The sequence below is a fragment of the Megascapheus bottae genome, chromosome 14 (assembly GCF_031878675.1).
Source record: "Megascapheus bottae isolate mThoBot1 chromosome 14, mThoBot2.hap1, whole genome shotgun sequence".
Lineage (NCBI taxonomy): Eukaryota > Metazoa > Chordata > Mammalia > Rodentia > Geomyidae > Megascapheus > Megascapheus bottae.
Genome location: NC_143522.1, coordinates 34,524,080 through 34,538,506, shown reverse-complemented (window position 1 = coordinate 34,538,506; position 14,427 = coordinate 34,524,080). Strand labels below are relative to the sequence as shown.

The window sequence follows — 14,427 nt, the reverse complement described above, 5'->3', positions numbered from 1 at the left end:
TACAACTCACAAAAGAAAAAAAAAGTAAAATCTAAAAGTAAATTATCTTGGAATTAGACAGTCAAGGCACTCTCGTTCCGTTCATTTACTATCAAGATAAAGAGAATCAATAAGTGAAGTAAATGACCCTTAATAAGTCACTGTTCACCTATTGGGCCTATGTTTTCTTAACTACAAAACATGTGGGCCACGAGTGTGTGTACATGAATATGTTTAAAAGAGAGAACTAGAGCAATAACTTTCCTTGCTCTAAAATGTAACAGTTTTAAAAATGACAGAGACAGAGAACGAGCAAGAAGACCAGACTAACAACCTTTCTTGCTCTAACATTCCACTTACTTTAATAAAAACTATGAATTGCTCCAATTATTAAGCTAGGCTTAAATTTTATTTTAAACTTCATAAATTCTTTTTTCTTTCTAAAATCACATAAGAGGGGCCAGGAGTTTGGCCTAGTGGTAGAGTGCTTGCCTAGCATGCACGAAGACCCGGGTTCAATTCCTCAGTACCACATATGTAGCAAAAAGCCAGAAGTGGTGCTGTGGCTCAAATGGTAGAGCCATAGCCTTGGGGAAAAAAATCCAGGGACAGTGCTCAAGCGCTAAGCCCAGGACTGGCAGAAAAAAAAAAAAATCACATAAGAGAAAGGTCATATAAGAGATGGCAAAAACCTATCCATACTGGAGAAGGCTGAATCTTTTTTCTAAAACACGCACACACACACGTATAGTGGGGAGCTTTTCTCCACTTCCCATAATATTTCACTGAAACTTTGGTGGAGTAGGCATTAAGTATTACTATAGTATCCTGAAAGTGTCACAAAACCCACCTGAGAGATGAAACTATCTGAAAGATCGAACTGATTACTCCAAGTTTCTCTTCTATATAATTTTACAGATTTTTCCACAGGAATTGCAAGTAACTATTAGAAAATATAAGTAATTTAAACAAAAGTTTATATTAAGTACAATTTGAAAAGGATACATTTATAAAGCATACATAAGTTTATAAAGCATATAAGGAAATTTTAATTTTAATTGCAACTAACAAAAACAAAAAATTATTTAAAAAACTGAAATGAAAAAAAATAGATGACCACTCAACTACTTGTTTTGTTTTTGTTTTTGTTTTGTGGGTCATGGGGCTTGAACTTGGTCTGGGCCCTGTCCCTGAGCTCCACTTCCCATTTTCTAGAGATTAATTGGAGATAAGAGTCTCAGATCCTTTTGTGCCTGGGCTGCCTTTGAACCTTGATCCTCAGATCTTAGCTTCCTGAGTAGCTAGGATTACAGGCAATCCTGGGGCTTAAATTCTGGGCCTGTAATCTGTCCTTGAGATTTTGGACTAAAGACTATTGTTCTACCTCTAAAATTCTATTTCTGGCTTTTTGTGGTTAACTAAAGATTAAAGACAAAAGTCCCAAGGCCCAAGCAGGTGGTGGCTCACTCCTGTAATCCTAGCTACTCAGGAGGCTGAGATGTGAAGGATCAAGGTTGAAAGCCAGCCTGAGGCACAAAAGGACCTGAGACTCTTATCACCAATTAACTTCTAGAAAATGGGAAGTGGGGCTTGGCTCTAGGGTAGGGTAGCAGCCTTGAGCTGAAGAGCTCAGGGACAACGCCCAGGCCCAGGGGTAGGGAGGTAGCCTTGAGTACAGTGCCCAGGCCCAGAGTTCAAGCCCCATGACCCATAAAAAATAAATAAATAGAAATAAATTAAAATATTTCAGAAGTGGAATTGAGGCTCAAGTGGTACAGCATTAGCCTTAACCACAAAGAAGCTTAGGGACAGTGTTCAAGCTATAAATTCAAGCCTCAGGATGAAACCACAAAGAAGCTTAGGGACAGTGTTCAAGCTATAAATTCAAGCCTCAGGATGACAAAAACTATAAATAAAAATTATATATCTTTAAGTATTTCAATATAAATTATTTGTCTTAGGGTTCTAAAATGTATAATTCAAATGATAATTGCAATTAAAAATATTATTCTTACATTGAAAGTTTACAAGAATGACAAGAAACAATGCAATAAAAAATTTGAGTACCCAATGCTATGGACATGGTATTGGAAATATAAACACAACTACATAGACATAAAAATTTATGACTCTATAGACATAATGTATTATTACATAGATTAATATGTATCTATGACATACAAACCCTCAGTCTAATTTTAATTATGTTCTAAAATCTAAGGGCCAGTGATTGTGTATAGATTCCCTTCTTGAATACTTGTTTGTTAAATACGTCATTTGAAATATGATGTAAAAATCAATGTTAATAACTTCTTTAATAAAAAAGGAACATTGAACTGAATTCAAAAGGCAATCAATCAATAAATCAATCAATAAATAAATGCCACTTACCTTCCCACTTTTTGGCTGCCAAGCAAGTCTACAGATGGATTTTGCATTTACCACATCGTTGCATTTTTGTAGTAGTGGCCAACTAATAGCACATGTCTAGATTTTTAAAAAAGAAAATTTATTTCCTTTTATGATAAATTCCCCTAAAATGAATTCACTTAATAGGCATTTTCTTCAAACTGACATATATCTCAGAAAAAGCAATTTATTACTTTGATAAGAAAACTTTATTAGCCTCAACGGTTCCAAGTTCTTCAGATACACAAACCTTAAATATATTTACATGTATATGTCTTAAATAAGAATCTTAAATAAGTCTCAAATAAGAGTATCTTCTTGCAGAATAAGCAAACAGTACACTCACTGAAAAAACATTTATGCTGAAAAAAATCTCAATACATTAAAATTTTAACATGTCTACAAAAATCAATAAAACTTGAAATGTCTACTATGAAATGTTAAGGTACAAAAGTCAGAACTAAATAGTTCAATAATGAAGGGATGAACTGTGGCTACTGGGACATATCTATGGGGAAATTCCTTTTAACAGCCACATTACTTCAGAAATGCCAAACATGGTCTGATTGCCTCAGGAAGACCTTTATCAATTCAGAGAGCATTTTCTTCATATATCCTTTAAAACCTATTGTCAGATGCACACGTAGCTCTCTAAGTATGGTCTATGGCTTGCTTATGTACCACCAATATCCAATACAAGACCCAACATATGGTAGTCATTTGTAGACATATATTGAAAACATAAATCAATCATACCCCTTGTGATTAGCATAAAAGCATTTTTTTTTGGGGGGGGGTAGGTTGTGGGCCTTGAACTGTAGTCCTGGGAACTGTTCCTGAACTCCAAGGCTAGCAATCCACCCCTAGTGCCACAGTATCACTTCTGGTTTTCTGATGGTTAATTGGAGATAAGAGTCTCCTGGACTTTAGTGCCCTGCTGGCTTTGAACTTCGATCTTCCGATCTCAGCCTCCCGAGTAGCTAAGATTACAGGTGTAGGGCCACTGATGCCCAGCAAAAGCAGTTAAGTCTTTAACATACTTTCACATTATTCTACAATTTTACAATTTGATTATAAGAACAATACTTAAAGCTACTTGAAACACACTACCAAAAGTATTTTGGCCCAATATTACAATATGTGACACCTACTATAAGACAGAAATTGGCAAACAGTTTTGAGTTTAAATTGATGAGTTTACCTGATCGGAGATGTGCCACACTCTAACAGATCCATCACAGCTAGCTGATGCCTGAAGGAATAAACAACACATTTCCCTAAAATTACAGCCATAAAACAACATAGAAACTGGCTTGACTGACTCAATCACATAACCTTTCATTAACAGGGTGAAAATTTCTGATTCTCACATAACCTTTTATACATTCAAGAAACACACAAAAGGGATGGATAGGGGTGTAATTACCAGAAAGATGTCTTTAGGATCAAAAGAGAGACTTAAAACGGGGGCATCATGTCCTCGAAATGTCTTCTGTTGGCTACAATCCACTACATCCACAATTTTGACAAGAAAATCACTATGAAAGGTAAAAGTAATACACATCAATATGTGCCAATTTAAATGCCTCTGCTATCATTTCAAAATCACAAGACTGTTATGTTTTTATACTAACCTGCAAAATCTGGCACTCAAATTTAATGATTAGCCTCTCAGTCTTTATAAAGATACTGAAAACACAAGGCAGGATTTCTCACACTGTTAAAATATAAATCTCCCATATGACTTCTATAGTTACAGTTACACCCTAAGCTCTCATTATTTGGTAACCTAATTATAGTCATATTTAAAAAGCTCTATGTGTTTCATTCCATCTCAATCAGTCTGCCAATTACATTTAATCTATGAAAAATAAGTATCAAGTGAATATGCAAATATCCAGATTGTACAATCCAGGTTCCACTTAAAATAATCTTTAAAATTTGTAACAAGCTATCACTATTTCCTATTATCTTTTAACATTCTGAGTAAACTGCCTGCAAAGCAATGTATTTTTCAATTCACAAAACAATCACTTTTGCCATAAAATTTTTTATTAAATTTCATCTACTTTAAGTGAGGAAAGCCAAGCTCAGAGAAACAAATGGCACCTGTGGTCTTCTCTCACATGTGGAGCTAAGACATGATAGACTATACTGGACTCTAGGTATTCAACACAGTGAAAACAATGGAAGACATTTTTAGGAAGAACATAAAGGTACAATGACGCTGTGCCTAGGATCATATAAAAAAATAGCAGGACCGAAGATTTTTTCTTTGTGCTTGTCTAGCATGCACAAAGACTTGGGTTGATTTCCTTGGTACCACATGAATTGAAAAAGCCAGAAATGGTGCTGTGGCTCAAGTGATAGAGCTCCAGCCTTGAGAAAACCTAAGGATAGTGCTCAGGCCATGAGTTCAAACCAGCTTTGGCAAAAAAAAAAAAAAAAAAAGAATAGTTATCAAAATTAACTCCAGGAAATGGAAACAAAGATTTTTTTTCTTTTCTTGTCCTGTTTGTTTTTTTTGTCTTTGGGAGGGTAAAAGAGACACAAAATGGAGGAACACAGGACAAACAAAAGCAGCAGACAATATGCTGAAACGAACTGAACAACATGTAAGTGGGGATGGGAGGGGAAAACTGGGAGAGAATGAGGGAAAGGATGACACTATCCAAAAAAAAACTATATACTCATGGGCTGCTATTCTTTAGCAAAAGAAGCTCAGGGACAGTACCTGGGCCCTGAATTCAAGCCTTATAACTTGGGAAAAAAAAGAAGGGAGCGTAGCACAGTGGTAGAGTGCTTGCCTGGAATGCACCAACCCCTGAGTTCAAGTCCTCAGTACCACATACACAGAAAGCGCTGGAAGTAGCGTTGTAGATCAAGTGGCAGAGCACTAGCCTTGAGCAAAATGTGTCCTAGGACAATGCCCAGGCCCTGAGCTCAATCCCCAGGACTGGCAAAAACAAAAACAAAAACAAAAAAGATTGGCTCCGAGCGTAGCCTAGTGATAGAATGTTTGCCTAGCACACCTGAAGCCCTGGGTTTGATTCCTCAGTACCACATACACAGAAAAAGCTGAAAGTGGCGCTGAAGCTCAAGTGACAGAGCACTAGCCTTGAGCAAAAGTGTTCAAGGACAGTGCCTAGCCCCTGAATTCAATCACCAAGATTGACAAAAAAGAAAAAAGAAAAAGAAAAAAGATGTACTCATACTCATTATGACTTATGAAATGATAACTGCTCTATACTCTATAAAAATAAAGAAAATTTAAGAAAAAAAAAACTCATCCACAGAAATTTACTGCACAGAAATCTGGAAGTGTGGCTCAAGTGACAATGCATCTGCAGCCAGGTATAGTTATTTAGGGAAAAGGCTGAGATCTGAGGACTATGGTTTAAAGCCAGTTCAGACAGGAAAGTCCCCATGAAACTGTCACTTAATCACTCAAAAACCAGAAGTAGGGCTACAGCTCAAAGTGGTAGAGTACTAACTTTGAGCAAAAGAACTCAGGAACAGTGCCCAGGCCCTGAGTTCAAGCCCCACAACCAAAAAACTAAAACAAAACAACCAAAAATAAGCAGGAAGCCCTCAGTTAAAACCTGGTACTTCACTCCCCCGCCCCTCCAAAAAACCCTTTATACTAAAGATTTAATAAGAACAAATAAGAATTCATGGTACAGATCTGAAACTATTATCCTGAAATTAACAAATAACATTTTTCTTCTGTCAGAGCCTTACCTTGATCCAGCAGCAATTTTAGTACCATCGTCATTAAAGATCACATGGTTTGCATTTGTAGTGAAGCGAGTCAATATGCCATCTGGAACTCCTTCAGGAAATGTATGGACTTGAACAGTGTTGTTGGAAACTGCAGTGACTAACTTTCCATTCTAAAAGAAAATAAAAATAAGAATCACTAGAGTAACAAACCCAATATGTTTGTAATGCCCCAGGATCTATGTATTGCAAACTCCAAAAAGTCAGGCTGGGCGCAGCAATTCACACCTGTAATCCTAACTACTCAGGAAGCTGAGATCTGAGGATTGTGGTTCAAAGCTAGCCTGGGCACCAACAAAGGAAAAATACAAAGCATTCAGGACTTAGTTTAATGAGGAAAGAGACTACCAGAAGGTATGGCCACAGGGGCCAGGATAGCAGTGTCCTATTTCTACAATGAAATCAACTCTTTGTGGATAGGATGAAGTCTAAACGTAGAATCTATGACAGACATTGAAGTGATACATCTAAAAGCCAAGGAATCCTGGGACTGTGGCAAGAACCAGAACCTGGGAGGCAAGCATAAAACTGATTATCCCTCAGAGCACAGGAGCCCTTCCAGCCTCTCATATAGCTGAGACCACAGGTGCACACCATTACCACTGGCTGGTTGACTGAGAGGAGGTCTCAATGACTTTTTGCCTGGTATGGCCTGGAACCCCAACTCTCCCATTTCTACCTCCTCCATAGCTGAGATTATAGAAAATATCAGAGATTATACAAATGAGCCACAACACTCAGCTCACTTTGCTCATTCTCTCTCTCTCTCTCATTTGCAGGTCATGGGGCTTGAATTCTGGGCCTGGGCACTGCCCCAAGCTCTTCAGCTCAAGGCTATACTGCTCTGCTCTTGAGCCAAGCCCCATTTCCTGCTTAATTGGAGATATCAGGTCCTTTTGTGCCCGGGTGGCTTTGAACTACGATCTTCACATCTCAGCCTCCTAAGGAGGTAGGATTACAGGTGTGAGCCAGCGCGCCCAGCTCACTTTGATCGCTTATAAAAAGTTCCTTGAGGGGCTGGGAGTTTGGCCTAGTGGTTAAAGTGCTTGCCTAGCATGCATGAAGACCTGGGTTCGATTCCTCGGTACCACATACATAGAAAAAAGCCAGAAGTGGTGCTGAGGCTCAAGTGGTAGAGCTCTAGCCTTGAGAAAGTCCAAGGACAGTGCTCAGGCCCTGAGCTCAAGCCCAGGACTGGCAAAAAAACAAAAACAAACAAACAAAAAGTTCCTTGAAACCAGATGCCAGTAGCTCATGCCACTTTGGGAGGCTGAGATCTGAGGATCATGGTTCAAAGACAGCCCTGAACGAAAGTCTGAAAGACTCTTCTCTCCAATTAACCACCAGAAAACAGGAAGTGGCATTGTGGCTCAAGTGGTAGAGCTGTAGCCATCAGCCCAGAGTTCAAGCCCCACCACCAACAAAAAGAAAAGTTTCTCGGGATGTAGGATGGTGGATTGCAAACATGCCATTTTTTACTCTGAAAAGAATCTGGGGTCACAGAAAAGACTAGATTCTGAAGTAAGAAATGAATAAAAATCACAAAGAAGGTAGCAAAAAGGCAGAAAATTATAGAAAAACTATACTGTCAGAAGAAAAGCAGGAATTTCTGAGTCCCTGGCACCCCCCATACCTCCTGCTGATTGGGCAAGGAGAAAAAGACTGTAATACAAATAAAACAGATGGTTCTGTGGACAGACTGCCAACACTACCTGGAGGAAAGCTCATGCAACTCTCATACCTTAACCTTAATGAATGGCTTTGTGAGAGAATGACCACACTAGTGTGAAATACCAGCCTTGGTGAAGAAAGGCATTCTGAGGATCCACTTGTGTCAGAGCTCAACAGTGAGTCACTGTCTCCAAAGAGCTACACACCCCTGTTCACAAAAAATAGTGGAATCAACCGAGGTGTCCAATAACGAACAAATCAGCCATAAAGAAAAATTGTCATTTGCAGAAAAATGGTTGGAATTGGAAAACATCATGGTGACAGAAATAACCCAAGCTTAAAAAGGCAAATACCGTGATTTCCCTTGTATGTGTAATAGACACACACACACACGCACGCACACACGCACATTCACAAGGAAAACAATTCTAATTACAGAACTATTTCAGGGAGGATGAGGGAAAGGAGGGAGGTAACTACACTTTTAAGCAAAATTTAAATGTTCTCTCTTTTCCACTGAGGGGAAAACTGAGTGGTTTTTAGCTTGTTGCTTTGGTTTAAATGTGTCCCCCAAAAGTCTTGGAAATTTAATCACCACCACTATATGGTATTGAGAGGGGAGCTGAATGAGAGATGATGAAGCCATAAGAATTCTGCTGCCATTACCTAGAAGTGAGTTAGGAATTTGTGAGTGGGTCCATTAGAAACACTCAAATCAGGTCTTCTTATTTTCTTGCTTTCTCTTAGCCCTTCTGCCATGGAAGGATACAGTCACGTCCTCATCAAACCAGACATCTGTGGCTCCCTCCTGTAATTCTAATTATGCAGGAGGATAAGATCTGAGGATTGGGGCCAGGAGTTTGGCCTAGTGGTAGAGTGCCTGCCTAGCATGCACGAAAACTGGGGATCAATTACTCAGTACCACATACATAGAAAAAGCCAGAAGTGGTGCTATGGCTCAAGTGGTAGAGCGCTAGCCTTGAACAAAGCCCAAGGACAGCGCTCAGGCCCTGAGTTCAAGTCCGAGGACTGGAAAAAAAAAAAAAAAAGACCTGAGAATTACAGTTTGAAGCATGTCTGGGTAAAGAAGTTCATGACACTCCTATTATCCAGAAACTAAGCTAGACTAGAGTCATTAACTCAAGAGGTAGAGTACACCATCTGGGAACAAGAGCCCTCGAGCCCAAGCTCAACACACACGCACACATACACACAACTGCCCTACTGCCCATACTCTTTGCAGATGCCAGTCCCTTGATTTTAACTTTAACAATCTCCAGAATCATGAGACCATGAAAAAGAAATTTTCTGCTCATTAGAACAAGTCTGTAGTATTGTTGCAGGAGCATCAAACAGATTAAGATACTCATCCAAATAACCTAAGGAATTGTTGGAAACTATAGGAATTTTTCATTTGTTTACAATGTTCTATTTATATATTTATGTGACTGACTGATTGATTGGGTACTAACAGAATCTAAATTCAGGGCTCATGCTTACTAGACATGTACTGTACCCATCCCATTTTTACTGAAGTTATTTTTTGGATAGGGGCTTGCATTTTTGCTTAAGAAATCCTTGACTGTGGTCCTATTTATATGCAGCTGGGATGACAGGAGCACATCACTTCACTTAGATATATTTGTTAAGACGAGGTTTCGAACTAAGTTTCTGCTCAAGCCGGCCTCAAACCACAACCTTCCTAACCTCTGCCTTTGAATAGCTAGGACTGTACCCATAAGCCACCTTGGCGTCTTGAACTAACTGGCTCAACACTTTTAATAAGTCTTTCCTATTTTATCTTAAAATTTTTTTGGTAAATTACAGAATTTTTTTTTTTTTTTTGTCAGTAGCGGGGCTTGAAGTCTGAGCCTGGGAGCTGTCCCTGTGCACTTCAACTCAAGGTTTCTGCCTTATCCCTGGGCCTGGGCATTGTCCCTGAGCTCTTCAGATCAAGGCTGCTGCCATAGCCCCGGAATCACAGCACCACTTCCAGTTTTCTAGTGGTTAAGTGGAGATAAGAGTCTCAGGGTCTTTAGTGCCAGGGCTGACTTTGAACCATGGATCCTCAGATCTCAGCTTCCTGAGTAAGTAGGATTACAGACTTGAGCCACCACTTCCAGCAGTTATAACATTCTTATATATCTTAAATATTATTTCATAAGAGAAAAAATCAAAAGAACACATTTATATTCAACTTCCATAAAAGTATTTTCTTTCAAGCATAAAAGTCACATCATCTCACATCAATTGATGAAGCTATTTTTACTACCTTCAAAGCACATGAGTATGCCTTTTCTCCAACATTAATAGATTTAGGATCATCATCATCTAAGTCTTCCCAAATCCTCACATCACCGTCACTCCCACAAGTCACAATACAACTGTGAAGAAAACACACACATTATTAAAAAGCCATCCAATTCCATATATATTAACTTTCTTGGAGCACTACCCTAACATATTAAATAAAACCAAACCATTAGGCAACAATGTCTTCTGATTTTATACAAATAAATCTCAAAACAAAGACTGCTTCCTTCTTATTGTATAAAACATAGATTAATGTTCTCTATAGTTCTAGGACATAAAATTACTTTTTAGTAAAAATGTAAGAAACTTAACTATGTTATCTCTGCAATAGCAGAAAGCATATCTATCATGTTCACCACTGTATCCAAAGTACCAAAGTTTCTCACACATAGAGACTTTAATAAAATGTTTGATAAATGAATAAATGATGGTGTATAAACTCAACTACCCAAAGATGATTGTTCAACTAGCTACCTGTATGTCATAATTTGTTTAAACCCTCAACTTCTGAGTCCTTTGGTTCATTCAGAGTATTTGGACATATACAAAGCAAACCACCAAAAATATATTTACAGGTGCCCGGAGCTTGAACTAGTGGTACAGTGCTTGCCTAGCATACATGAAAATTCGGGTTTAATTCCTCAGTACCCCATACATAGAAAAAAACAGAAATGGTGCAATGGCTCAAGTAGTAGAGCTCTAGCCTTGAGAAAGCCAAAGGACAGCACTCAGGCTCTGAGTTCAAGCCCCAGGACTAGCAAAAAAAAAAAAAAAAAAAAATTCACATATATGTACACAGTATATGTTAAAATTATATACTATAATTATGTTACTATATTCCATAACTAATTCTATAACAAAGATATAAATGTTTTAAAACATAGTATATATTATTAGTAACATACACATAATTATATATAATTATTCACACAGAAGGAAATAAAAACTGTGAATATTCAGAAGAAAAAAAATTTCCACCTACAAAAATTAGATCCAAAGCCGGGCACTGTGGCTTACCCATGCCATCCTAGGTACTCAGGAGGCTGAGATCTGAGGATCGTAGTTCAAAGCCAGCCCCAGCACTGAAGAACTAAAAAACGTGAGGCTCTTATCCTCAATTAATCCCTAGAAAAATGGGAAGTGGGGCTGTGGCTCCAGAGTCAGGGCGGTAGCCTTGAGCTGAAGAGCTCAGGGACAGCACCCAGGCCCGGAGTTCCCATAATATCACTTAAAAAGTGGTATTTAGGAAACTAACACACTATGACTTAGAAAAAAGTGCTACAGAAACCAGCAACAGCGGTGCACATCTGGAACCCCAACAGCCCGGAAGCTGAGGCAATAAGACTAAGTTCAAGGTCAGCCTGAGCTACATAACAAGACTTTAAATCAATATAGAAAAAAATGCCTGGCTGGGAATGTGGTTTAGTGAACCAAACCAATAATTTTTTGCTAGTCCTGGGCTTGAACTCAGAGCCTGAGCACTATTCTTGGGCTCTTCTCAAGGCTAGTACTCTACCACTTGAGCCTGAGCCCATAGCACCACATCTGGCTTTTGCCATGTATGTGGTACTGGGAAATAGAACCCAGGGCTTCATGCATGCTAGGCAAGCACTCCATTAGGCCACGCTCTTATCTCCAATTAATCACAGAAAAAAATCAGAAGTAGAGCTGTGGTTCAAGTGGTAGAGTGCTAGCCTTGAACAAAAGGAGCCTAGTGACCATATCTAGACCCAGGTTTCAAGCCCCAGGACCAGCAAAAAAAAAAAAAAAAAAAAAAAAGAATACCAACTTTATTCAGTGTAGACAATCTAGGAAATGAGAAGGAAAAGGAAGGCTGGTGACTGTAATACCAGATTCTCTTCTATACCGATCAGACAGGAAGACCACAAGTCTGTTTGTGCAAACTACTCCTGGGTTTGGGTATCCAGCTGGCATGGTCATTTGTGCTAGAATTTTTAACTGCACAACACATCAGTAGTTGTTGCATCAATATTGGCTGGAATGGGTTTGGCAGCCCACATCTTCATACTTCTACCTTTTGCCACGACCTTACTTAATAATGTAACACACATGCAACATATGGAATCCTCACTTTAACATGGTTAAATCTGAGAAATGGCTGGTGAAACCCCTTTTTGCCAGTCTTTTCTTGTTTTTGTTTTTAGGCAGTACTCCAGTCTTAACTCAGTACCTGTGCTTGTAATGCAGGCATTTTACTACTTTTTAGCCCCAGGACTGGCAAATAAAGAGTTTTATTTTGGGGTTTTTTTGCCGGTCCTGGGTCTTGAATTCAGAGCCTGAGCACCATCCCTGGGCTTTCTCAAGGCTAGACTTCTACCACTTGAGCCATAGCACCACTTCTGGCTTTTTCTATGTATGTAGTACTGAGGAATCGAACCCAGGTCTTCATGCATGCTAGGCAAGCACTCTACCACTAGGCCAAACTCCCCGCCCCAAATAAAAAAAAAAATTTAAAGCTGAAATGATGAATGACTTAATTCTGAAATTCTACATAACTGTACATAGAAATATTTTGACTTGTGGGAAGAAAGGAACCATAGAGACAATCAAATACATTTTGTCTTCAAATATATCAAAGATGCCGGGCACTAGCGGCTCATGCCTGTAATCCTAGCTACTCAGGACACTGAGATCTGAGGATTATAGTTCAAGCCAGCCTGGGCATAAAAGTTTGTGAGATTATCTTCAATAAACTACTCAGAAAAAGTGGTGCTGTGACTCAAATGGTAGGTGCTAGCCTTAAGCACAAAGAGGCTCAGGGACAGTGCCCAGGTCCTGAGATGAAGTCCCATGACTTGGGGAAAAAAAAAAAAAATCAATGAATAAATAAAGCTGTCAGACCCAGGTGGCTCATATCTTTAGTGCTATTCTGGTGGCTAAAATCTGAGGACTGTGGTTGGAAGCCACCCTGGGCAGGAAAGTTCCAGGAGGCCCTGGAACAACAATCTCCAAGTGGAACTGTGGCTCAAGTAGTAGAGTACCAGACTTGAGTGAAAAGCTGAAGGACAACTCCTAGGGCCCTGAGTTCAAGCCTCAGGACCTGTGTGAGTGAGCATATGCACACACGCACATGCACACACACACACACACACTCACACTCACACATCAAAGACACCAGGCATTGACAGCTAACAGTTATAATGTAGATATTGAGAAGGAGGGAGATTAGAAGGATCACAGCTTGAGCTGTGCAACTAATAGTTGGGTTGTGGCAGAATGCATTTTATTATCCACACTATTCAGGAAACAGATGTTGAGAGAATCGAGGTTCCAGGTTAGCTGTGCAACAAGTTCCTAAGAACTGCCATCTTTGAGGTTCCATTGAGGTCCTCAATCCTGAACTCAGAGAGGCATCAACTAATAATGTACATAATTCTCTCCAGTTCACATTTTTTCTTAGATTCATTTATTCAATTGTTTTCTTTTCTTTTTTTGCCAGTCCTGGGGCTTGAACTCAGGACCTAAGCATTGTCCCTGACCTTTTCTGTTCAAGGCTAGTACTCTACCACTGGATCCACAGCACCACTTCTGGCTTTCTTTGTGTATGTGGTACTGATGAATCAAACCCAGGGCTTCATACATGCTAGGTATGCACTCTACCACTAAGCCACAGTTCTAGCCCCAACCTGTTTTATGTCTCCAATTGAATACCTCAAAATAAACCAGACATCAGCCACGTCCAAATGCAAGCACTCCACCAGCTGCTCCCTCAAAAGGAGCAACTTTTCAAGTGACAAGTGTTTCCAACACCTGCAGCATCATTTCCTTTAATGTTCTATTCCATAGTGTGGACTTAATCCCTGACACCTCTCTTTATCCTTAATACATGGATCATCCTATTGACTTCTCCTTTTAACTATTTCCTGAATTAGTGTTCTTTTCACTGCACCCATATCTATTCTAGTTCAAGTTGCCAGCATATTCACTTAAATAAATATAAGCACCTAACAGTCTGCAATCATTCTTGCTCCTTATCCAATTCATCCTTCATGCATCATATGCTTCAAATCTTTAATACCTTCCCACAGCTTTCAGAATAAAAACAAAATTCCTCCTTAAAACCAGAAGGCACCACCAGCAGGTACCAGTGGGTGACATCTATAATCTTAGCTAAAAAGGAGGCTGTGTTTCAAAGTCAACCCGGGCAGGAAAGTCCATGAGACTTTTAGCTCCAACTAAACACCAAAAAAGCTCAGGGACAGCTTCGAGACTCCTGAGTTCAAGCCTCAGGACTGGGGGGAAAAACAAACAACC

General features: G+C 39.3%; 1 protein-coding gene across 1 annotated transcript in view; it reads right to left on the bottom strand.

Moving 5' to 3' along the window:
- The window catches only part of Wdhd1 (WD repeat and HMG-box DNA binding protein 1), a 58,320-nt gene that overhangs the window by 41,930 nt on the left and 1,963 nt on the right, over nt 1-14,427 (bottom strand). The window contains exons 2-7 of the mRNA XM_090345007.1: nt 10,112-10,223; nt 6,130-6,281; nt 3,815-3,926; nt 3,590-3,640; nt 2,371-2,466; nt 830-922 (exon numbers count right to left, since the gene is read on the bottom strand). Of these exons, the coding sequence (XP_090201133.1) occupies nt 830-922; nt 2,371-2,466; nt 3,590-3,640; nt 3,815-3,926; nt 6,130-6,281; nt 10,112-10,223 (616 nt within the window). The remainder of the gene's footprint in view (nt 1-829; nt 923-2,370; nt 2,467-3,589; nt 3,641-3,814; nt 3,927-6,129; nt 6,282-10,111; nt 10,224-14,427) is intronic.